At 49.0% G+C, this 23,024-nt stretch overlaps 10 protein-coding genes across 10 annotated transcripts; 6 read left to right on the forward strand and 4 right to left on the reverse strand.

The window, feature by feature from the left end:
- The first annotated feature begins 112 nt into the window (after positions 1-112).
- Positions 113-1,680, forward strand: BDY17DRAFT_54067 (uncharacterized protein). Its single transcript, XM_033738481.1, has one exon. The coding sequence runs from the start codon at positions 220-222 to the stop codon at positions 1,570-1,572; it is 1,353 nt and encodes a 450-aa protein (XP_033585882.1). The 5' UTR covers positions 113-219; the 3' UTR covers positions 1,573-1,680.
- A 288-nt stretch (positions 1,681-1,968) lies between these two features.
- BDY17DRAFT_257853 (WD40-repeat-containing domain protein) lies at positions 1,969-3,849 on the forward strand (the record flags this gene model as incomplete). The annotated part of the gene is made up of 3 exons (XM_033731722.1): positions 1,969-2,368; positions 2,416-2,469; positions 2,522-3,849. The coding sequence occupies 3 exons, from the start codon at positions 1,969-1,971 to the stop codon at positions 3,847-3,849; spliced, it is 1,782 nt and encodes a 593-aa protein (XP_033585883.1).
- A 53-nt stretch (positions 3,850-3,902) lies between these two features.
- BDY17DRAFT_319255 (alcohol dehydrogenase) lies at positions 3,903-5,059 on the reverse strand (the record flags this gene model as incomplete). Its single annotated transcript, XM_033736262.1, has 4 exons — positions 3,903-4,086; positions 4,134-4,494; positions 4,543-4,851; positions 4,879-5,059. 4 exons carry the CDS (start codon positions 5,057-5,059, stop codon positions 3,903-3,905), a joined length of 1,035 nt encoding a protein of 344 aa, XP_033585884.1.
- Positions 5,060-5,231: 172 nt separating this feature from the next.
- Positions 5,232-6,953, reverse strand: BDY17DRAFT_257883 (general substrate transporter; the record flags this gene model as incomplete). Its single annotated transcript, XM_033731726.1, has 3 exons — positions 5,232-6,294; positions 6,345-6,701; positions 6,754-6,953. The coding sequence occupies 3 exons, from the start codon at positions 6,951-6,953 to the stop codon at positions 5,232-5,234; spliced, it is 1,620 nt and encodes a 539-aa protein (XP_033585885.1).
- Positions 6,954-7,093: 140 nt separating this feature from the next.
- Positions 7,094-8,046, reverse strand: BDY17DRAFT_305381 (uncharacterized protein). Its single transcript, XM_033734857.1, has one exon. The coding sequence runs from the start codon at positions 7,706-7,708 to the stop codon at positions 7,238-7,240; it is 471 nt and encodes a 156-aa protein (XP_033585886.1). The 5' UTR covers positions 7,709-8,046; the 3' UTR covers positions 7,094-7,237.
- Positions 8,047-8,317: 271 nt separating this feature from the next.
- BDY17DRAFT_328084 (putative glycosyl hydrolase) lies at positions 8,318-10,279 on the forward strand (the record flags this gene model as incomplete). Its single annotated transcript, XM_033737787.1, has 1 exon — positions 8,318-10,279. One exon carries the CDS (start codon positions 8,318-8,320, stop codon positions 10,277-10,279), a length of 1,962 nt encoding a protein of 653 aa, XP_033585887.1.
- Positions 10,280-10,460: 181 nt separating this feature from the next.
- On the reverse strand, positions 10,461-11,981 carry BDY17DRAFT_328085 (uncharacterized protein; the record flags this gene model as incomplete). The annotated part of the gene is made up of 5 exons (XM_033737788.1): positions 10,461-10,771; positions 10,840-10,945; positions 11,114-11,340; positions 11,398-11,681; positions 11,749-11,981. 5 exons carry the CDS (start codon positions 11,979-11,981, stop codon positions 10,461-10,463), a joined length of 1,161 nt encoding a protein of 386 aa, XP_033585888.1.
- Positions 11,982-13,027: 1,046 nt separating this feature from the next.
- BDY17DRAFT_328086 (uncharacterized protein) lies at positions 13,028-15,004 on the forward strand (the record flags this gene model as incomplete). The annotated part of the gene is made up of 2 exons (XM_033737789.1): positions 13,028-13,666; positions 13,721-15,004. The coding sequence occupies 2 exons, from the start codon at positions 13,028-13,030 to the stop codon at positions 15,002-15,004; spliced, it is 1,923 nt and encodes a 640-aa protein (XP_033585889.1).
- A 629-nt stretch (positions 15,005-15,633) lies between these two features.
- BDY17DRAFT_305384 (uncharacterized protein) lies at positions 15,634-16,811 on the forward strand. The gene is made up of 4 exons (XM_033734858.1): positions 15,634-15,916; positions 15,968-16,019; positions 16,081-16,354; positions 16,405-16,811. The coding sequence occupies exons 1-4, from the start codon at positions 15,700-15,702 to the stop codon at positions 16,765-16,767; spliced, it is 906 nt and encodes a 301-aa protein (XP_033585890.1). The 5' UTR covers positions 15,634-15,699; the 3' UTR covers positions 16,768-16,811.
- A 3,061-nt stretch (positions 16,812-19,872) lies between these two features.
- Positions 19,873-22,762, forward strand: BDY17DRAFT_313861 (uncharacterized protein; the record flags this gene model as incomplete). Its single annotated transcript, XM_033735765.1, has 3 exons — positions 19,873-22,060; positions 22,148-22,716; positions 22,757-22,762. The coding sequence occupies 3 exons, from the start codon at positions 19,873-19,875 to the stop codon at positions 22,760-22,762; spliced, it is 2,763 nt and encodes a 920-aa protein (XP_033585891.1).
- Positions 22,763-23,024: the final 262 nt, after the last annotated feature.

Below are 23,024 nucleotides of genomic sequence, written 5' to 3' on the forward strand. Positions count from 1 at the left end.
CTGACGTTTCATCAAAGTCGAATGGAACGCGCTTTGGGCGATGAATTTCTTGTTGTAAATCGTGCATTCCATTGCACGTACCCATTATTTGCTGCTAACGGGAGGCATAACTAGATCAGCAGAGTGTGCATTCTCACAGTTCAGACGGCACGCAATTCCCATCATGCTATGCTGATGCCTGATTTGGGATCTTCTACCGGCCTGTGACAGGCGCAGAGCATGCCTCCGTCTGATTTCACCTCGCCGCGGAAGACACATCACCTCGCTCCATGTATCCCGAGTGTTCGCCAACGCCGGCCGAAGAGCGTTTCGTCAGCACCGTTCGGGACTTTGCATCTCCCGACAGACAAAGCCTCCAGCCTTCAGTCCAGCGGAGGTACGCTTTCCGTCCACCTAGTCCATGCTGCCGTAACGCAGCCGACACCAGCAGACCTGTTGAGCGTCCTGCCAACGCCATTCGGAACCGAGCGCCAACTCCGGGACCATGTCGTCGAAAACCCTCCACTCGACTCGTCACTCGAGAGGCTGGCGGCAAGGCTGTCGTACCAGGGGGAAAGCCAAATCAAAGAACACCACACGAGTCGGAGTCCTCTCCAGCGCTCCGCCCAAGTAAATGGCGGCGAGCTTAGGCAGCTTGCTCACCGCAAAGGCTTCTGGACTACATTGCAATGCGCCTTGCAAGTGTCAAAGTGGAATACGAGCATCACAAAGAGAGATTGCATTCTCGCGAAGCACACGAAGTCTACCGACAGCCTCATCCAGGGTGCGAAAGCAGTCTCCGCCGAGCGAGAACTCCGTCGGGATCCGTCCGCTCCTGGCACAGTCACGACATCAACCTACACCGCTCCGGTCATTGCAATTCCTGCGGAGCCATCAACGCTCCTCCTGGAACAAGTGTGCACTACGTCCCCTACGTCGGAGGACACTACCAGCTTGGAAGCCAGTACGGGACCGCTTTACGCCCGCCGAGATATGTCTCGCAGCCCACCTGGGTTCCAGTGCTTGCTCATTCCATGGAGAGACTGCGGAGCTCCAGCGCTCAATACTCCGGGTGCTCATTACCAAGAGCACGTGGGGCGTCATGCGAAAGCTTCAGCGTCTCCGTCACAGCACCGTCGCGGAAAGCTCGGCAATCGAATAGCGACATGTCTTTGGCAACCGTCCAGCGGCCGGAACCTGGAAGCGAAGTGTCAGAACTGTACGCAAGCACTCTGCAAGACTACCAAGAGCGACACGGTCAGTCGGCATTGCGAGAGAGAAGAGCAGGCCGTAAGCCCATTGTGTATCGGCACAGCGTATGTTGAGGACTGGAATGACCAGAGTGACAGCTCCAGCAGCGCTGATGGGAGTGAGTGTGATGAGGGTTTTCATGACACTCCGATGACCAGTCCATGCTCCGCACCACAGAAGCGTAGTGACTGCCTCCAACGTTCCTCTCCTTTGGAAAGCTGGTGTCCGTGGATTGATGGTCAGGCGGATGTACGGCGGGACCATGGCGAGGATCAGATCCCGATCGATGCAAGCATTGAACAGGATGATGAAACAGGTTGTGAGCTGGATTTTCTGGATTAGGAGTTCCGCGCGGACCGTCACAGCTCTGCTGAAGTAAATGAGGCCGAGGATGGCGACGTACTTCCTCCGAGCAGAGACAGCGGGACTAGCTCACCAGCATGCCCACTTCCTTGGAGATTGCCTGAAACTCAACGGACGAATGAGAAGCGTCTTCGCCACCCAAGCGCTTTGTTCCAGTATTGTGAACGAAAGGCAACACCTCGCCAACGTCGCCTCATGGTGGAGGGCATCCGTTCCCCCGATCGTTACATTCCCGGCCGAAAGACCAGGTCATTCAAGGATAGCCAGCTTCTTCTCAAGCTGAATGGAAGCCACAAGCGTGCTACCCAATTCAACCAAGCCTTCATGCATCTTCAAGATCCCTTTGCTCCAACGCTGAGCCGCAACTCAAGGACAATGCTGGAGCAGTATGCCACCATTCGGACCCCGCCGCCAGCCCCTCGATCATTTGGCTTGCTGGCAACACGGGCTAATCTTGCCGAGCGCACGCCTACTCGGACCGGAAGCGCTGGCGTAGTCTGGTCGGTTGGCGGTTCCATCGTCACGGAAGGTGTGGCCAGCGTGACGAACGGCAGGGGTGGGAGAGTGACGAGTGGGACGAGCGCGCCACATTACATTGCGGATTTCTTGAAAACTCATTTGCCAAGCGAGGAGGAGGTCCGGCACGGCAAAAGATTGGCGATTGCTCTCGATGCTGATGCAGACGTGGGTGCCGAGAGGATTGTTGGCGCTGATGATCATGAACGGCAATGGTCATGGCAGAATGGCAGGTGGGAGCGCGCCGGTGGTATCAAGCGTACGTGCCTGTCCTCTTCGTGGAGACTGGTACTGACGATGAATCAGCCGCTCCACGGGCCGTTGTGAAAGACAAAGCCGTACCGACAATACCATTTCGAGGTATGCATGTACTCTGGCTGTCATTAAAAGGTCTTACTGATTCTTCCAATAGTCCTGGATGCGCCAGCACTACGGGACGATTACTACTGCTCTCTGCTTGCTTACTCCAGCACCGCAGAGTGCCTGGCAGTCGGACTAGGTCCTCATGTGTACCTCTGGTCGGAATCACGAAGCAAGAACAATCTGCCGGATTCGCTCACCGCCCCTCCTGGCACAGCGCATGTTACGTCTCTGTCTTTCAGCTCCGACGGCGGTGGTTCCGCCATCCTCGCAATTGGCCGCGCAGATGGTCGCATTACTCTCTGGAGTCCGCTTGATCAGGATCCCAGATTCGACAGCAATCAGCCAGCCCCCGTGTCTTGCGTTTCATTCTGCCCTACTACCACTGAAAGATCTTCTCTCCGAGACACGCAGGTCAACGTCGCCACGGAAGAGCTTTTGGTTGGTGACGAGCTCGGCTGTGTGTATTACTATTCAGTGGAGTGGCCCGATCAAGCACAGCGAGACCTCTGGGACTGGCACGGCAGCTTGACTTTACTCGCCAGGCTGACTTGTCACTCTCAGCAAATCTGTGGCATTGCCTGGGCCCCAGATGGCGACTATTTTGCTACTGGCGGGAACGACAATCAACTCTTCCTTTTTGAGAGCAAGAAGATTCTTCAAACCCGCCCGACGTCCGCGCCTTCGGTCCATGTTCGGAATGGCACTGCTGGCTCCAGTGGAACATCAATCACTGCTCAAGGGGAGGTTCTTGGCGTCAGTCTCGGTCAACAGAAACACCTCTTTACCTTGAATGCTGCTGTAAAGGCATTGGCATTTGCTCCTTGGCAGCCCTCCCTCCTGGCCGCCGGTGGGGGGTCGAATGACCGCTGCGTGCACTTCTTCCATACTCGGTCGGGCGTGACCTTGGCCACCATTGACTGCCATGCCCAGGTCACGAGCCTGGTTTGGAGCTCGGGCCGGAAAGAGATTGCCGCGACCTTTGGCTTCGCGCAGCCAGAACATCCCTACCGCATCGCCGTCTTTGCGTGGCCTGGCTGTGGAATGGTGGTTGGGATTCCTTGGTGGGGCGAGGAGAGGGCCCTCTTTGCTGTCCCATGCCCGAAAGGCCCGAGCAGCCAGAGCTCCCGAGGAGTACGGCGCTTTCCTGGACGGGCAGGTCGCGGTGATGGCGAGGGGCAGCCATGGTACCAGAGACGAACGAGTCGTGAAGGATGCTTGGTTGTGGCAACGAGTGATGCGAGCATCAAATTCCATGAGATATGGGCTGAGAACCGTCAACCAAGCAAGGGTGAAGGCGCAACTGGTTCGCTGGGTGGCAGTCAGATATTGGAAGCGGCATGTTCTTCCCAAGTCGAACAGCTTGGAATGCTTCGATAGGGGTAGTTGACGTCCTACGGTAGACCTATATTATGGCTGATTACTCTCATTGTCTATCGATGAATCGATGAAAGCACCAACTTGCCAACTACCTTGCCCTCCCACAGCGATTGCATGGCTTCTTCGGCTTGCTCAAACGGGTAGACGGTATCGATGATGTCGTCGAGACTCATCCTTGTGGACTCCAATGCTGCCGACAGATCGTCAAGATCAAAAACCGATCCCGCGTTGATTCCTCTTCCTGGCTGTTAGTCGTGTTCAGGTGGTACGCGAGATTGACCAACCTGTATACGATTCTGCGGTCGATTATTGTTGGGATGAGTTCTTGCAATTGCGGAGGCTCTTTGTGATTCCCAAGGTAGCCAACTTGACTGACTATACCTCCACGGCGAGTCGACTTCATGCTCCGGACGACTGACGAAGCGCCGCCGTTGTCAATTGTCAGGTCCACGCCAACGCCGTCGGTCATCTTCAGCACCTCTTCGTCCCAATTTGGAAATTTGGCGTAGTTGATTGTTTGGATCTCGGGATGGCCAAAGCGCTTCTTCATTCGTTCTAGCTTGTCATCACTGGATGATGTGAGGATGACTTTGAGTCCAGCGGCACGGGAAAGCTTCAACGCCCAGCTGCTGACGCCGCCCGTTCCTGGAGTAGATTTAGTAACAGGGAGGGGAAGATGTGGATGGTACACACCCTGAATGAGAACACTCTTCCCAATCCCAACGCCCTTGAGCGCACTCCAAGCCGTGCAGCCGGCGTTTGGAAGCAGACAGGCATTTTCCCAGGGAAGGTAGTCTGGAAGTCGACCAAGTACTTCTTGATCGTACACGATGTAATCGGCGAGCACTCCATCTTCATTCGCGGCGAGCCACGACCTGCCGGGGGAGCGGTCGTTCAAAAACTGCGTATCGGTGATTGGCGCAACGCGATCTCCCGCTTTGACCCTCGTTACGTGCTGTCCGAGTGCAATCACTTCGCCCGCGGCATCGTTCCCGATGATTCCTCAAGGCGTCACGGGCCATGGATTACTGCCATTGGCGATGTTGGCGTCTCGGTAGTTGAGAGCCGCGGCGTGCACCTTGATCAGTACGGAAGTTGGGGTCAAAGGGGGGAGATCTTCGGTGACGAGTTGCAGTTTCGCCACGCCGGGAGTATGGTCGTCAGTACGCCGCCATGCCCGGCGGCGGCTAGGCGTATTGATATCTGCCATGGGAGGTGTACAACGAAAAAGGACGTTGGATCGATCATTTCAGAGTCTCCAGGATGTTGATTACCAAGCATACATCGGCACCAAAGTGGCACTGAGCGACTTTCAGTATGACGAAATGAAACATAGAGGTGAAATTGATCTATCCAAACAGATATGGAGGTATGAAGAATATTCAATCCTCTTTGATCCTCTCGCCCGGTGCTGCATAGGCGTCAACGTTGAGTTTGCTAAACTTTCGGGCCGGAATTCTCGCTTGAAAGAGAATGTCAAGTTCCTCGTATGTCCTGCGGCCGGTTTCTGGCAATCGAAAGAAGGCCCAGACGAAGAAGACGAAGCAGGTCCCAGCCCAAAAGAAGGCCGTCTTGCCATGCCAGTCCGCCTCGCCCGGATTGATCATATACGGCTCGATGGTGTTTCCGATGATCTGACTGATGTAGTAGCTGATACGTGAAAGCGACACCGACTTGTTTCGTAGTCGCACGGCCGATGTCTCGGAGATGATGGGATAGCAAACCGGGCCGACGGTCATGTAGAAGATGAACAGCCAGAGCATGACGAAGCCAGCTTGCGTGAAGCTCGAGATGTGGCCGCTCCAGGCTGCCGCAATGATGCCGGTGATGAGGAGAACAATTGAGAGGATTCCCAGTCCCCATACATACAGAGTTCTGCGTCCAAAGCGAGTGAGGAGGCCCCAGGAAATGATGGTACCAATACACGCGAGTCCCAGCCCGCCAGCGGTGAATTTGAAGGAATTCGAAGCTGACAAGCCGGCCTGGGTGAAGAAGTAAGTCGGAGTGCCAGCGAGGGAAGTGCCAGCCCAGATCTGTGCCGCCCAGGTCAGGCAGACAATCTCGGTTCTCCGCAAGTCGGTGCCTTGGAAACAGTTGAGGTAGCTCGTCCCGGACTGTTGTTCATCTTCGATTTCATTGGTATGCCGGATGAGCGCTAGTTGGTCTGGAATGGATGCATGATTGGCGCGAGAGGTCAGCCTTTCAAGGGCACGCTTGGCCTCTTCGATCTTTCCCTTTCGTACCAGCCACCAGGGAGATTCAGGGGCGAACCAGATAAGTGCGATTAGGAATGGAGGAAAGGCCCATTGGATGCCGAATGGAATGCGGTATGCCCATTGACTCGTGCTGGTTGCAAATCCATCCAATACACCAGCTGCAATCAGCTGACCAACAGCCCAGCAGAAATTGACATATACCGCTAGGTAGCCGCGCAGGGTGACGGAGCTGGTATCATCAGCGCCGGTATGGATATTGACTTGAGGCTCTCAACTTACCAGACTTCGGAAGCGTAGGCAGGGGCCATCGTTGCAAACACACCCCATGGCAGTCCACAGAGGATCAAGCCAGCGTAGAGCATCCCAAGCGAGGTGGCGAAGAAGAGAAGGAAGATGAAGCCGGTGTTGAGCAGGAGTGACGCCAACAAGACCTTTCGGTAGCCAAACTTGTGTGTGAAGAAGCCGTTGAGCGCGGCGCCCACCACTGCGCCAACAATCGGTGCTGTACCAAGCGCAGTTTGCCAGTTGGCCGGGATCTGGTAGGAGCCGCTGGGGAGATAGGTGCCGTAGCGCTTGGCGAATGCGGGTTGGGCGAAGAGCGAGGTGACGAGGACGATGTCGTAGCCTTCCATGATGCTTGGTGGGGGATCAGTATGTGTTTGTTGGCGGGAGCGATGAGTTGGCTTACATTGCGGTCGACACTGCGACTGACCAAAAGACCGACTTGGGCTCGCGTTTGAGTGCCTGCCAGAGTGATTGCTTACGCTCCGAGTCGGCGGCATGCTGGGCGGCAGCAACGGAGTAGGAACGGTCTCCAGTCTCTCCCTTTTCGATGTGCACAGCATCCGAGTCGAAGGCCTTGTCATCATCGAAAGGCTTTTCGTCCATGTCAAAGGCTTTCTCGTCCCGATCAATGTCCGACATGCTGGGCTTGTCGTGAGAGTGGTTATGGGGGTAAGACTTGGGACATGGAGCGGGATTTTGTATTCCTGGTAGAGTCCACCCAGGATGGGAGCCGCGCCTTCATGGACGTTCGTCATAGGCATTGATCATCAGGCTGGTGTGGGTAAATGGGGCGCGATTGGCTCGGCGCTCCCACCTCCGCCCCCACCGGAGGAGTTGACAAAAGCCGCGTGGAGCCGGCCGTGGAGTAGCGGGGCCGTGTCAAACGTTCAGGTGCCGTGCCTTCCACCGGCGAGTTGTTCACAACGTGGCGAGTACCTTGCAAGGCCGGAACATCTACGCCGACACGTGCGACGATCTTGTTTAGCTGCAGTCGGTGTTGCCAAGCGGTCCGACAGTTGTCGCTGGCACGAGCAGCCATGCCGAGTCCCGCACGATGCGAGGTCGTGGAATCCATTCTGCCGCAAAAGTCGTGCTCCAGCAGAGGTAGGCCAGGGAAGTTGTGAACTCCTGACGTCAGGTCCGTGTCGTTGTTTACGATTATCCGTCGGCAATGAAGAGCGTCTTGCGACCATCAATATGACAACTTCAAGGCCAACGAGTACACTCGAACTGTCAATTATACTCGATTTAGATTGTACGTACAAGATCCCTTGGTCGATTGTTCTATCGAACGTTTCGATACAGCGTAAGCTGATCAGGCCGGTCTTGGTTGTTGGGTTGGCTGCGGTGGACGACATCAATGACGTTTATGCCTTCTGCCTTCCTCCCAATCGGTTTCTCACGATCTGAGTGGCTGTACTTGTGCATCGATGAGGAATGTGCTCGCGGCACTTTGGGATACGTCCCGTGGTGGAATGAATCCTCGTGACTACCTTTCCCTCGATGCGGAATGTTTGTTGCGGAGGAAGACGAAGTCTTTGCATTTCCTTCAACGCGACGGCAACGAGCCCAGCCTTGCGATGATGAAATGGTTCGTGGTCAGTGTCGCGCTGACCTCGAAGCAGGAAGTGGGCGTCCACCACGCGATCAGTACTGTCTCTCATCATGAACCATTCTGCAGCGAATTATGCAATGTGTGAAAGATGCGCGCGGCTCTCGGCCTCTCTGACTTCCAAGGATCGTATTTTGGCTAAATCCCACCGGAAGCCGGCGTTCCCTCCCAGCACGTTCCATGTCAGCCATATTTTCTCATCCCCCACCGGGACCCACGGAAGCCCATTTTCTGGTGAGACGTCATCTCTGGGCATGGATGCAAATGCAGATTTACAATCAAAGTTTCAAAGGTGCAGCATACGTTGGTGAAAGGTGAAGAGCTTCGATCGATCGCAGATTCCGAGGCCAGAAACATGCTGTACCGCGACGAAAACCGGCTGGTCTTCCGCTACGATGATCATACACTCTGGGTCGAGCCTCACGGGCCCAATGCCTTGCGAGTGCGCGCGACAAAGCTTGCGCAGATGCCTCTCAACGATTGGGCGCTGAGCGAGGAAGTGAGCAGTTCCGGAAATGTTGAGATTCCCGAGGAAGCTCCGGCCAAGATTACCAACGGCAAGATTGAAGCCACGGTGTCGACGCGCGGCAAGGTGGTGGTGAAGAACAGCGCCGGCAAGCTCTTGCTGGAGGAGTATGCAAGGCACCGACTTGACCTGACCGATCCAAAGTGTAGCGCTCTCGCAATTCAAGCACGGGACTTCCGCGGCATTGCTGGAGGTGATTTTCACACCACGCTGCGACTCGAGTCTGTGGACCCGGAGGAGAGAATCTACGGCATGGGACAGTATCAGCAGCCGTATCTCAACCTCAAAGGCACCGATCTGGAGATGGCGCAACGGAATTCGCAAGCCAGCGTCCCCTTTATGTACTCCTCCCTTGGGTATGGCTTCCTCTGGAACAATCCCGCCGTCGGGCGTGCAGTCTTGGGGAAGAACGTGATGAGCTTCGAGAGCTATTCTTCAACCATCATTGACTACTGGATCGTCGCCGGTGACACTCCCGCCGAGATTCTGGAAGCCTACGCCAATGTCTCTGGACACGCGCCGATGATGCCAGAGTACGGGCTCGGATTTTGGCAATGCAAACTCCGATACAGCACCCAGGAGGAGCTTCTGGAAGTTGCGCGCGAGTACAAGCGTCGTGAAGTGCCCCTGGATGTCATTGTCGCGGACTTCTTCCACTGGCCGCGGCAGGGAGACTTCCGGTTCGACCCGAAGTTCTGGCCCGATCCCAAGGCAATGGTCGACGAGTTGAAGGAGATGAACGTCGAATTAATGGTCTCCATTTGGCCGACTGTTGAGCCTGCATCCGAAAGCTGGGATGAGATGATGGAAGGCGGTATGCTGATTCGTCATGATCGCGGCGTGCGAGTGGCGATGCAAGTTGGCGGCGACAGTACGAATTTCGATGCCACCAACCCGGCTGCTCGTTCGTACGTCTGGAACAAGGTCAAGAAGAATTACTACGACCACGGGATCAAGATGTTCTGGCTGGACGAAGCGGAGCCGGAGTATTCCGTGTACGAATTCGACATTTACCGCTATCATGCCGGAAGCGTTTTGCAGGTGGGCAACTCGTACCCCAAGGACTACGCCAGGGCATTCTACGAAGGAATGGAAGCATCCGGCCAGGAGAATATCGTCAATTTGCTCAGATGTGCATGGGCCGGGAGTCAGAAGTATGGTTCACTTGTGTGGTCTGGAGATATTGCATCATCGTGGGGAAGTTTCCGCTCTCAGCTCGCCGCAGGGTTAAGCATGGGAATGTGCGGCATCGTGTGGTGGACATCAGACATTGGCGGATTCCACGGCGGCTGCATACACGACCCCGAGTTTCACGAATTGTTTGTCCGATGGTTTCAGTGGGGGACGTTTTGTCCGGTCATGCGCCTGCACGGAGACCGCGAGCCGAAGCCGCCCGGGGAGGAGATATCATCGGGGGCAGCGAATGAGATTTGGAGCTACGGGGAAGAGGTCTACGAGATCTGTAAAAAGTTCATCGGCATTCGCGAGCAGCTCCGACCGTACACCAGAAAGCTGATGCAGGAGGCGCACGAGAAAGGGACTCCAGTCATCCGACCGCTCTTCTTCGAGTTTCCGCAAGATCGAAAGGCCTGGACTGTGGAGACACAGTACATGTACGGAGACAAATACCTCGTCGCACCGGTATTGTCTCCCAACCAAAGGGAAATGAAGGTGTACCTGCCAGCGGGAAGTCAATGGAAGCCGTGGAGCGGTGCAGGGGTGTACGAGGGCGGAGTTGAGCTTGACTTCCCGTGCCCGATAGACAAGATGCCCGTCTTTGTGCGGGCATGAGAAGATGGCGCTACGCCAGCATCAGCGCTGTAAGCTCCTGAGTCACAGTCCTTTGCCACGTACTGGCGAGCTTGGCTCTTGCGGATCTGATGGCTTGTTGGAAGTGTAAAATACGATAGTTTTATTCAGATAACTAACACAGCTGAGGACTTCAGTGTTCTCTACATAACGCACCCACCCTTCACTGGTCCACAGGGAACACAGAGCCATCAGAGTTGCCGCTGTATCCAAAACCACAGTTCCCATTTCCTACTTGGTATCCACTGCCTGGGTCACTTCCAATAGCCGACAACATAATGTTAGGGTGGTTGGCCTGCGACGAGCACGTCTCTCCTTGGTGGTACATGATGAAACAGTTCTGGTTCTGTGCGCGGTAGAGGAAATTCTCGCACGACCCGGCCGTCATGCAGGCGTTGCAGCATTCTAAGAAAGAATCGGCTCCATCTGCGACGATGGCGAAGATGGCGCCCACGTTCGGGCCATTGTTTTCCACTGCTTACGTGTTAGAGTCGGGATCGCAGGCAAGTATTGTTAGAGAAGGTTTGTTCCAAATGACTTACCATTGTCGACATAATACGATTGTCCTTGGTTCGTGAACGTGGGACCAAATTGGTTGTTGGGATTACAAACATCGTACACAGTTGGGCCTGGGATATATGATGTGTACTGAAGTTCCAGGGTTAGCAAGTGCCTTGTGTGTCACCTCAATGATGTCGGGTAAAACATGTCCAGTGCCTCTGATCAATCGCGCGAGATTGCTACCTCCCCTCCAGGCGTTGATGGCTGCAATTGATCTTGAGGCAGCTGGACAAGTTCTCCCTACAAATTGCTTACAGTCGAAGTTGTTGCAATGGTTTGGTACGCCAATTGCGTGCTCGTTGTAGCGATAGTTGAAGTGCTCGTCGTTGTTGAGATCGAAGTCACATCGGGCGGGTAGCTGGTCGTTGTGGTCTGAGTAGTGAGCGTAGTAGTTGTGCTGAATTCGAAATAGGGCACTGATTTAACGACGTGCACCGTGGAAGTCGACGTAATAGTGTTTCGATTGGGGACAGTTGTGGTACCTGAGTCATCGATGTCAGTAAGAGAGCTCTCGCGTAGCTGAATGGAGAAATACGTACATTGCACGACGCTGGGGTACTCGGAGGCCGCGAGGCCAACCTTCGATACAGCGCGTGGTGCATGCACTGGAAAACTTCTCTTTTTTTTCGCCAGGGTGAAGGAGTTTTCGGTGTCCTGGATATTCTGGAAGCCAGCGGTAGTGGCGATCGTCGTCGTCGGCGTCGTATAAGAAGTTTGCGTGTTTGTACTTGTGATCGTAATGGAAGATGTCGTGACCTGCGTGCTTGTAGAGAAAGCAGTTGATGTCGATGTGACAATGTCCGTAACAGGACTTGCTGTCGCTCTGTGCAAGTGTCAGAAGAGATTCGAAGAAGTCTTGATGTGCGTGGTGAACACTGTAGAATGCTCACGTTACGACTGCGGTCTTGGTTGTCGTGACCGTATACCAAGCGCCGAGGTAATGCGTACTCGTCTTGTACACGAACACGGTAGTCGTTGGGGCAGCTGCGGTTGCGGTCGAAGTGTATGTCGGCACTGATTTGACTGATTTCAAGCCAAGCTGAGTCAAACATATTTCTGAGGCAGCGGCGAACACTGGAGCAATGAGCGGCAGAATTGCCAAAGTATGACCGGCGATCTTCATGATGAGGAGAGAGAATCAGTGGTTCAGGAAACAAGAGAAGTGGAAGGAAGCTGTGCAAGTGCAGAGGAGACAAAGGAAGAGCATTGACTTATATCCGGACTCCGCTGCTTCCAGTTTGACGGTGGGTGGACTTCTGGTCATCCCAAACAATCTAGACCAGGGCATGGTTGGAGGAGACAGGCTAGATCGTTGCGACTCCTCATGCGTCTAGAAGCACGGGAGAAGAACCTTTTGCTCAGATCAGGCCAAAGTTTGACTCGTGCCCACTATTAGGCGAGCGAACAATGGTATGATCGGGCATTCCGAAGCGTCTGTGAAGCTGCCGCATGTTTGGATCTCGCGTGGACTTGTCCAGAGGCCGCAGCAAAGCGCTGCGCGGGCATTTGGTAGCGTGGGGAGGCGTAAATTGGACCCTGCCCAGATCCGAATCAGCGCGTGTGGCTTGCGTAGCACGATGCTTGAAGGACCCTGGTCTGCGCCCTCGCCCCTTTTGGTTGTGCCGTTTTTACCGTCTTACCGTTCTGGCCTCGCGTGATCTCCCTGTGGCTTGCGTACATGGTCTGATAGTCTTGGCCTTTTGGTCATTTGAGGCTAGCCGCCGACGTGCAGCTTTTGGTCGACTATAGGACCAGCCCAATGAGGGCTTGAGGCAAATAAGCTTCCGCGGAGAGCGCCAAATTGAGTTAGGCGAAATAAGCTTCCCAAGAATACGCCAGCCTTGTTCTTGGCGGTCTCGGCTATCGTAGCTGGTTGGAGGTCTCGAGGTGTACTGCGCGTGCCGTCCAGGTGAAGGGAGTAAAGTCGAATGCACTGATCCAGACCGGATGGCTTCGCTTGATGACCTGAGAGTACGTTAGCGTCGGGATGCGCGAAGATTCGAGATCCAAGTAGTGGTGGTGCTGGTCTGGAATCGAGCGAGGGCCGGCTTCGGACATTCCATACTGTTGGCCCAGCACTCATCCCATTTAATCCAAAAGCCCAGATACGAACTCAAGGCATTCGTCTTTCCCTTGAGCCTGCACAAACTCTGCACTCTACATTCCAAGATGTTGTCCGTCAAAGCACTGTCATGTGTCTTCCTCCTACTTGCCATCCTTCATGTGTCCTTTGCAGAGCATCGAGTCGAACGACATCACCGTCGTCAATCCTCCTCTGCACCAGTCTCCAATACCACCCTTGAGCCAGTCATTCCCCCAAGCGTCAACACGGGAGTCCTCTCCATCCTCGCTCCGAGTACGACTCTTACTCTTGCGTGGGCTGGCACTCCGGGCACCGGCAACTCCACCACCCCCCAGCGACTCTTGAAGCGTGATAGCTCGGTCTACTCTCAGGCAAACTTTACATTCGTCCTGCCGTCAGTTCCACTGGACCATTCTGACTTGATCTCTGGCATCTCGTGCTCCGGTGGAAGCTTGACAGCCACGCTAAGCAGCACCGCTTTTACGTATGCAAAGCAGCAATGGGCCAACGCTGGCCCTCTCCTCTTCATTACCTCCGCGACTGGCTGTGGAACGGACGGCTCGAATTACTATTTCAAGTCGTCTTCCATCACTTTCTCCACTACGGCCAGCACCTTTACAGCTGCCGGATCCTCGGAGGTCATCAACAGTGTCGCAGCGTATATGAGTCTTCAGTGGGGCGCCGTACCCGCTTCCGCCGTAAGACGCAGTATCACCAAAAGAGATGTAAGCGCAAACTTCCCAGCCCTCCCCGGTGGTGCCATTGACTAACACTCGCAGATGTTCGAGCCTCTCCCTCTTCGTCGTCGGGCCACGCTCAGCTACACGGTAGACTGGGGCTACTGGCTGGAGGATGAAGACCAACTCGGTACGGACCCCACTGCGCCCTGGCCCGACGCCGCTCTTCTTTACTCGTATAGCAGTGAAGGCGGCACACCGGACGACTCGTGGGAAGAGGGTCAAGTTGCCACGACTGGAGGGCACAGCAAGCGCACGCCCAAAATGGAGGACCTTATGGAACGCGATCTGTCCTACGGCTTGGATCTTTGGTGCGTGCATTGCGGCTTTGGTGGCTCTGTTACGTTCTGGGGAACGGTGGATTATTCTCTTTTGCATCTCAGGTTTGACACAATCCAGTGCGGCATGAACGCGGACATTTCGGCTGGATTATCCCTGGGCATGGAAGCGTTCGTCGACTACTCCAAGGAATGGGACCGCAACATCGCAACAGTGGAACTCGCACAATGGGGCATCGACGATGTCATCTCCGTCGGGCCTTTTGTCAGCGTTGGGCTCACAGCAACAGCCGATGTCTCGGCAACTGGACAGCTGCTCATCGGCGCCGAAGTCGACTGGGAGGGCATATCCATTCTCATGGATCTGCTGGACACATCAAACAGCTATGCCACTCTTGGCTCGCCGACGTTTTCTAAGTACCTCAATGTATCTGGGGAACTAGACATGTCAGTCTCGCTGGGAATCCCGCTGGGCTTGGGTGTCGGTCTCGAGATTCTCGGCGACGAGCTCGTCTCTGCTTCAATCGTCGACACACCCTCTATCGTCGCGGAAGGGCAGTTTCAAATCTCGGCAGAGGTTTCAGATAACGGCACGATCTCGACTTCGAATGATAATGGGTGCTATGGAATCGCCTGGGATATCCACTTCGAGAACGAGCTTGCGCTGGTCTTGTCGGCCAAAGACATTATCACTACGAGTTGGGACATTATTCCGGTTGAGTCGAGCTCGCCGATTGCTGAAGGCTGTATCGGCTACGTCAACGACGGCACTGGGACGGGCTCTGGCGAAGGTAGTTCCGGAGAGAACGGAGGGGGCAGTGGGTTGGATGGGTCCAACAACTCGGGCAGCGATGCGGGTACTACGACCACGTCCTCTTCATCCTCGAAGAGCAGCGTGAAGAGTACGCTGAGCCTAGCATCGAAGACGACGTCGGTAAAATCTACATCCTCGCCAACAACTACAGCGAAGCCGACGACCACAGCGAAGCCGACGACGACCAAGAAGCCGACGACGGTCAAGAAATCGACGAAGAAAGCCAAGATCTGATCATGGGAGTAAAAAGGCAGGAAGGTAGTAGTGACGAGTCTTTTGTTGTTGTACGTATTGTTTGACATATAGTTTCATCTGAGCTTCTGCACATATGATACTGCAAAAATCGATTATGTCTTCCTTCAATCAATTGCATCAACGCATGAACTGCTGCTTCGATCAATTGCCTCAACGCACGAACTACTGCCTCGCTCGAATATGGTAAAAAGTGTCGTCGCCGAGATCGGGACTGCACTGTGAAATGGTGCAATGACAGCCTTTCGACTTCTCGGGGGTGGGGCATTTTAGTGTGCGAAGAAGTTTGGGCGAGGCGCTTTTAGTAGGCGAGAAGACTGGGCGAGACAACGCCGCAAGGCTTTCGACGTCGGCGCGTCCGGAGCTGAAATGGACCCCGCTTACCATGCAGTAGATCCGCCACGCGACATGCTCTCCACGGGACCCAGCGTTCGACAACATGCAGGCGCACGGGGTCGCCTTCGCCTCCATGTACCGTCGTTCCAGAACGCCGGCGATAAACACGGTGCTCCGCTAGAGGCGGCCAGACTCTACGCCCGCGACCAGGCCTCGCCGAAGGATGTTACCGCATCAGCTGAGCCGTCTCATAAAGAGCGCATTTCAACCAGACGACCACCAGAAATCCCGCCCCTCTCAATTCTCCAACACCACTCATTCGCTCTTCCACAGAATCAATCATGCATTCCTCCATTTCTGCGCTGGCTTTTGCTGGCATGATCGGCAGCATCGTTTCTGCCAGTCCGCTTGAAGCCCGAGGAGCAACAAGCAAGCAGTGCTATACTTTGCTGGGAACGCGTTCTGTCGGTAACGTGCCAACGTATGTTACGACAATCAGCACTCAATGTACTGTAACATCGCATTTTTCAACAAGCCAAACGGTCATCCTTTACCCTCGTAAGTCGGCAGCTCTCACCATGAAGGGTTCAGAATCTAAACGATTTCTAGAAACGGGTACCATCACGATCACAACGACGCCAACGCTCTCGACTGTTTCGACGTAGGTTTCTTTCATGACATCCTAATTGGCACTCCATACTGACCAAAGCTTCCATATCCAGATCCACAGTGCCCGTCCCAACCAGCTGGTTCGCAGTCCAGGACTCCCTCTCGGGCGCCTCGTACGATGGTACCGGAGGATCCGACCCTATCGTGAGCAAGCGTGCACTTGACGTCGCTGCGAAGGTCACAAAATCGTATCCCGAGCAAGTGACATGCACAGCCTACGTTCCATCACGGATATGCTCCACCCTGCGCACGACGAGCACATCGACGGCGACGATTACTCCGAAGAAGATCTACAGCACGGTCACGAGCACAACCACCTCGACAACTGTAAGCCTCCAGCTGTCTTTGCTGGAAGACGTTTGCTGATTCCCAGACAGTACACATCTTCTACGACGGTCTACGCGGCCTGCGCAACCAACAACTTCGTGGATACCGTCGCGAGTGGGCCGGAAGGACCGGGCATTGGCGGTATCGCTCTGCAAGGCGGTGGTGCTTTTACAGACGACGTGACCGCAGTGGTTAATTCGGCCTACAACTGCTGTGTTTTCGGACTCGGAGTGCCGTTCGCCGCCGCCGTCTTCGCATGGGATGAAACGACTGGCAACTGCTTTGTGGCAGGGAACAGCAACACATGCCCGGCGGGTGGGCAGAACAACAACTTTGCGCAAGTGCAGACGCAGAGTAGTGTGCAGTATGTGGCAGGAAACCTTCCTTGCGGCGCAATCACCGAAGCAGATTAGCAGTGTGTGTTGAGTTGATAGAAAAGCGATAGTCGTCAAGTGCCTCTGCTGCAGAATGCTTATTTGTTTGCAATGACCTCTGCCAAGTGTTCAGACATTCCCGCCTAAATGCCTGCACTGCTTATTCATCCATCGTCTTTCCAGTCGCTGCAATCCGGCTACAGTTCTGCCTCCGCCGGGTTTGACTTTGCGCATCCTCCCTCCTCCCGCAACGCCCGCCAAAGAGGAGGAGCAATCTTTCGCGGCCATCGAATACTTGGTGGATTGGTTATGTCTTGGCCAGCCATCGCTTTGCTTCGTAGACCGACGAGCTATTCTACGACTGCCGCATCGAGAGCTTCTTCAGCGTAGTGCAGCCGGAAGGCCATGGACAGGTGCCTCGGAGCGGCGCATGGGCTGCAGTCGCAAGCCAAGCTTTGATGATGGAAGAGCTCGCGTCTGGGCCGCCACGTTGCTCAACGACGGCTTGGATGCTGTTCCGCAGCAGCTCGCCGACAACGTACTCGATGTGAGAGAGGGTGTATCTACTCCGTAGGTTGTGGGAAGGCTGAGGCGGTGTTCTCCGCACTCTTGCGCAGGCCATGAGAGGAAACTACTGCCGGGGCAAATGATCTCTCCCATAGATGCTTCGCCAGGCCTGCCGATTATGTGCATGAATGAGGAGGTTTCCAAGCCTCGGGGACCGTGATTACGGTGCAGCGTGATGTGGGCGATGAGATATTCGACTGGCATGGAGAGCATCGTGAGCAGATCCTTGAGAAGGCTATCGAGCCGAACTGCGGACGCATGCTTCTTTGACTCACGGCCGGAGCCTACAGACAAATGCTCAGAGACCAACTCCGCCCCAACTCCGCCCAACACCAATGATGACGGGCAAGGCTTAACACTCCTCTCCTGTTCCATACTGATCATAACGGCCTTAGGTACTGGATCAGCACTGTGCTCGAAGGCGATGAGGATGAGTACGGATGGGACTCGGCACAGCCAGCGAAGCAAGTGCTGACTGAAAAGATTCAGTCGAGCTCCGTCGATGCTGCGACTCCATGCAGTGTGCCATCGCGGAATTGCAGACAAAGTCCTGCAGAGACATTTAGTCGCGCGGATTGACCGAAGAAGACGGCGCCAATCTACCCGTCATCTTCGAGAGCCACCACCGTTATCGCGGCCAAGACCATTGGACGATCCAAAGCCATAACGTATTCGCTTGCTCGAAAACTGTCGGTCTCGGATCTTCGATCTCTGCGCTGACATCCTTTGTCTGCTTAGCCCGCCCCTCGCTCATGCACCGTTCTCTTGCTGTCTCTGGTGGTGTAGACCGCGGAACAGAACTCGTCATCCAGTACCTGGCAAACTACTTGTCTTCGTGCGGGCCATCAATCCGCTCGCCTTGTACAAAGGATGGAACATAATCACGCCCTGAGCTCATCAACCACCATACTTCGTTCGTCACCTTCAAGAGGCTGGTCATGGCCCTCGGGAATGAGGCTGTGCTCTTACTTTCTCGCACTTGAACATCCCTGGTGACGCGTCGCTCTGTGGAACTTGTACCGGCAATGGTTCCTCTTCAGCTCCAAACCCCGACCGAGGATAGACGAAGTGCATACAACACCAAGCGGAAGCCGATGGCACGGCAGGATCAACATTGGCTGCCAAGAGTTGGTCGAGCATCACAGCATTATCAATGACGAAAGCGATAGGTCAATGCGGTCATGTCTGCGGCATGGGACAGACAGATCGGCGGATGAATCGTCAACACCAACGTGCTGAGCAACGCAAAGACGCGAAAGCGATGCTGACAAAGTGAAAGCGATATCCCTCTCGGTATGCACATCGGAGCGCAAACACTTCATCGATCGCACAGCCCACTTTGTTTCAGAACGACCATCATTGCAGCCCTAACAAACTTCAAGGGACTTGGGTGGAGGATACGGCGAACAAATCCTGGAGGCTGGAAAGCAATAACTGCATCAACAGTTGCCAGGGTATCAGAGAATGTCAGACTCTTCTACCTGATGATCGGGAGATGTCGCCGTTGAGAGCCTGCAAAGCTGCGTCAATACATGATTCTCGCACACAATGCTGGAGGTGTCGTCTGGATTTGCGACGTCAGCCGCTCCGCACTCTAAGCTGTCGGGGCCAAGGCTGTAGTGCCGCGACTGAGATCCCAAAAGAGGCAACGGTGCTCCATAAAGTTAGAGTCAGATTCCAGCCTTTCGCCTTTTTCCCTGTCAGACTACGTCACTTGCTTGGCCTTACCATCGGCGGGGAATCGCTCAATATGAGCCATAAATGTCGACCTCTCCATTGACACGCATCTTGCGATCTCAAAGGTATTTCAAGAAGCGTCCATCCCACCCGTCTCGCCCACCATTTCCACCTCTTCCTCCTCACCTCGGATCCCACCAACTTGCTTCAAGACCACCATGAAGATTGCAGACATCGCCGGTCTTCTCAGCGTCTGCACGCTCTTTGGTGTGGGCGTCGTAGCCGTACCCGCCAAAAGGGCTTCCTGCGAGCCGAATGGAGCCCTAACTGTATCTACATTGGAGTTTTTAAAAAACTCCATAGAAAATCTACTAAAACCTCCAAGTTTTTTTAAAAAGTAAAATATAAATGGAGTTTTTAAAAATATTAGTTTATAAAGATAGGATTTATAAAGTAAAGAGATTAAAAGAATAGATTTTATAAAAACTCCTTTAGTATTATAAGAATTTAGATCTATTTATTTATTTTAGTTTAAAGAAATCTAATAGACTTAAAAAGTTAGAAGCTAGTTAAAGTACATTCGAAAACCCTTTTAGCTTAAACTTTAAATAAATTTAACTATAATAGTTTCTTTTAATATTATTTTAGTTTTATTTAATTAATAAAAGAAAACAGAAAGAAAAGAAGAATAAGTACTTATTTAAAAGATTAGGATAAGAAAAGTTAAAAAAAAACTTTAATAAAACTAAAATAGTTATTTTAAGTAATTAAAGTGTTTTAAGTTTATATTAGAGTTTAACTAAGAGAAAAAGAATATATAAGAAAGCTCTTTTTATTTTATCTTTGTCTTTTCTTTTATATCTACTTTAAACTACTTTAATTATAACTAACTATTTAAAAATGGATTTAATTACTTTAAATCAATTACTTATAAATAATAAAGATTATATTAAAGGAGATTCTTATAATAATTCTACTATTATAGAAAGTACTTATACTAATAATATAGAGAATACTATTCTAAATTATAATATAGAAATTAAAGTTTTATTTTGTACTATTTGTAAAACTAATCTAGATAGAAATAACTATTTAAAACATTTAAAAGATAAACATTTTACTATTTATAAAAGTTATAAAGAATCTTCTAAATTAGAAGTACTTAAAACTAATATAGAAGAACTAGAATTTAATGACTTAGCTAAATTAGAAGATATTTTAAAGCCTAATCTATTTTACTTTAAAGAGTTAGATTTAAATTTAAAAGGATATAAATGTATAGAATGTAATTATATTAATATTAATTATAAAGAAGTTAGAATTCACTTTAATACTAATCACTTTAATAGTAATAAAAGTAGTAAATCTAAAGTAAACTATATTATAAATCAGGTTCCTTTACAATATATTAAAGGTAATAATAAAAATACTAAACTATACTTTATACCTAAAATACCTAATATAAGTAAAAAGAATACTAGTACTAACTTATATATTAACTCTAATAGTTCTAATTCTAGTATAGAATCTATTACTTCTAAAAAGTCTAATAGTTCTAAAGAACTAGATTTAAAAGAAGATATTATAAAAGATTATCTTAAAGAGAATTTAGAAGAGAATAAACTAAATAATAATATAAATATTAATAATAATAGACTTTTAAACTCTTATATTAAGAAATCTAATATTTATATCTTTTTAAAAGATAAAGATAGAGAGTCTTTAGTAAATCTAGTATATAATATTAAAGAAGAAGATAAAGATCTAAGTGTTTTTAATAGAATAGACTATAATAAATTAGAAGATATTATTATAGATTGTTTACTTTATATACATTCTAAAATCACTAATATAAGCTTAGGATTAAGACAAAAGCTAAATCAAAATAATAGTAGTAATACTAGAGTATTTAAAGACTTTATACCTTTAGAGAATAAGTCTACTACTAAGACTTACTTTACTTATTATGCTAAACTACTTAGCTTTATTATTAAAGTACGTTATATTAAAGGGAAATATAAGAATACAATAGGTAAAGAAAGAACTTACTTTGATTTAGTAAAGAACTTTACTATTAACTTAGAAGCTAAAGAAGCTTTAAAGAATATTATTCCGTTTAACTTAGATTTAATAGATTTAGAAGATAAAGAACTAACTAAAGAGAAAGAAGAGTTTTATACTTATATTATAGAGTTTTACATTAGTTTACTTAAAGATAATACTACTTTAACTTTAGATAATAATACTAGTTTAAATAATATAGTTCTAAGCTACTTCTTTATAACTAATCTAGATATTAATACTAAAGAGATTAAAAATATAGATCTAATAGGAAAGCTTACTAGTTATATTCTTTATAATAGTAAACTACTTACTATAGAATATTTCTACTTTAAAGAGTTAAATAATATAAAGTATACTTATAATGATTTTAATGATTTTCTTTCTACTTATTTAACTAATAGTTCTAATAATTACTTTGAATTCATTAGTATTCTAAGGCCTTATCTCTTAGCTTTAAATAAAGAAAGAGAATCTACTAATTATATTATAAAAGAAACTAGTTTAAATATTATAGAATATAATACTATAGAGTATTCTATTACTAAGATTAAAGAGCTCTTTAAGAATGTTTATATTAATTTAGAAGATATTTTACTAAAGAAGCTTTTAAAGATAACTTCTATAGATTCTTTAGATATAGACTTTAATACTATAAATGATAATACCTTTATAAGTAATATAGATTATTATATAATAGATACTTTAGAATTAAAATATCTTAAAACTAATAGGCCTTACTTTTTAACTCAATTATTAACTAAAGGAACCTATTATAATAAAACACTATTAAAAGATATAAAGAAAGATACTAAGACTTTAAGATTTAAAGATACTAATATAGAAATATTTAATACTAATATTAATAGGTTTTTAGAATACTTAACTCTCGCTATTTATTTATATAGCGGAGGTCCTTTAAGAGGAACCGAATTAACTACTATACTTTATAAGAATATAGAAACTAAAACTAGAAGTCTAATATATAATAAAGAAGATAATACCTTTATAATTTCTACTAATTATAGTAAGACTAATAATATTACTAGGAAGAATAGAACAAATATACGCTATTTACCGCCTTATTTAAGTAAACTATTAATTATATACTTAGTATTAATAATACCTTTTAAAGATTACTTATATAAAAACTACTATAACTTTAAAGACTATTCTAGTCCTTATCTATTAACTAAAGATAATAAAGTAATAGAAAGTAATACTATTAGTAGGATCTTAAAGAGAGAATCTAGTTTATTATTTAAAGAAGGTTTAACTATTAAATCTTATAGAAAGATTATTAATTATATAATTAAAACTAAATTTAATAATTATGATTATAGTAGTAATAGTAGTAATAATAATAGCGAAGAAGAAGATTTAATCGAAGATAGACAAGCTAATAGATCTACTAGAACTAGTTTAAATCATTACCTTAATATTGAAAATCCTTTTAATACTTTAAAAAGTAAAGATTTAACTAATAAAGTTAAAGAATTTAGTATAAAATATTGGTCTTTCTTTAATCTATTAGATAAACGCGATTATAAAGAGAATAGTACTTTAGAATTAAGTGTAAATAAACTAGAATCTACTACTAAGACTAAGGAATTAAGTATAAGTAGTAGTATATCTTTAGATTTATTAGAGTTAAACATTAAAGAGTTATATAAAGATTCTAAAGTAACTTTTAAGAATAATGAACAAAAAGAAGCATTAATAGCTTTAACTAATAATACTACTTATTTAACTTTTATTAATAAAACTAGTAGCGGAAAAAGCCTATTATATTTATTATTAGCTTATACCTTTAAAGAGAAGATATATATTATTATAAGTCCTAGAATTACTTTAACTAAAGATTTATATAAAAAAGCAAAAGATCTTAATTTAAATCCTAGTACTTTAGAAGATTTTAGTAGTAAAAATAGTAATCTAATATTTATAGATATAGAAGATCTTAATAGTAAAGAACTTACTAATCTAATTAA

The sequence above is a fragment of the Neohortaea acidophila genome (genome assembly GCF_010093505.1).
Source record: "Neohortaea acidophila strain CBS 113389 unplaced genomic scaffold BDY17scaffold_12, whole genome shotgun sequence".
In the NCBI taxonomy this organism is placed as follows: Eukaryota; Fungi; Ascomycota; class Dothideomycetes; order Mycosphaerellales; family Teratosphaeriaceae; genus Neohortaea; species Neohortaea acidophila.

Coding starts and splice junctions, on each gene's coding strand:
- BDY17DRAFT_54067 (XM_033738481.1), top strand. CDS start 220: ATGCCTCCGTCTGATTTCACCTCGCCGCGGAAGACACATCACCTCGCT.
- BDY17DRAFT_305381 (XM_033734857.1), bottom strand. CDS start 7,708: ATGTCGTCCACCGCAGCCAACCCAACAACCAAGACCGGCCTGATCAGC.
- BDY17DRAFT_305384 (XM_033734858.1), top strand. CDS start 15,700: ATGCATTCCTCCATTTCTGCGCTGGCTTTTGCTGGCATGATCGGCAGC. Junction 16,020..16,080: donor ACGCTCTCGACTGTTTCGAC/GTAGGTTTCTTT, acceptor TTCCATATCCAG/ATCCACAGTGCCCGTCCCAA. Junction 16,355..16,404: donor GCACAACCACCTCGACAACT/GTAAGCCTCCAG, acceptor ATTCCCAGACAG/TACACATCTTCTACGACGGT.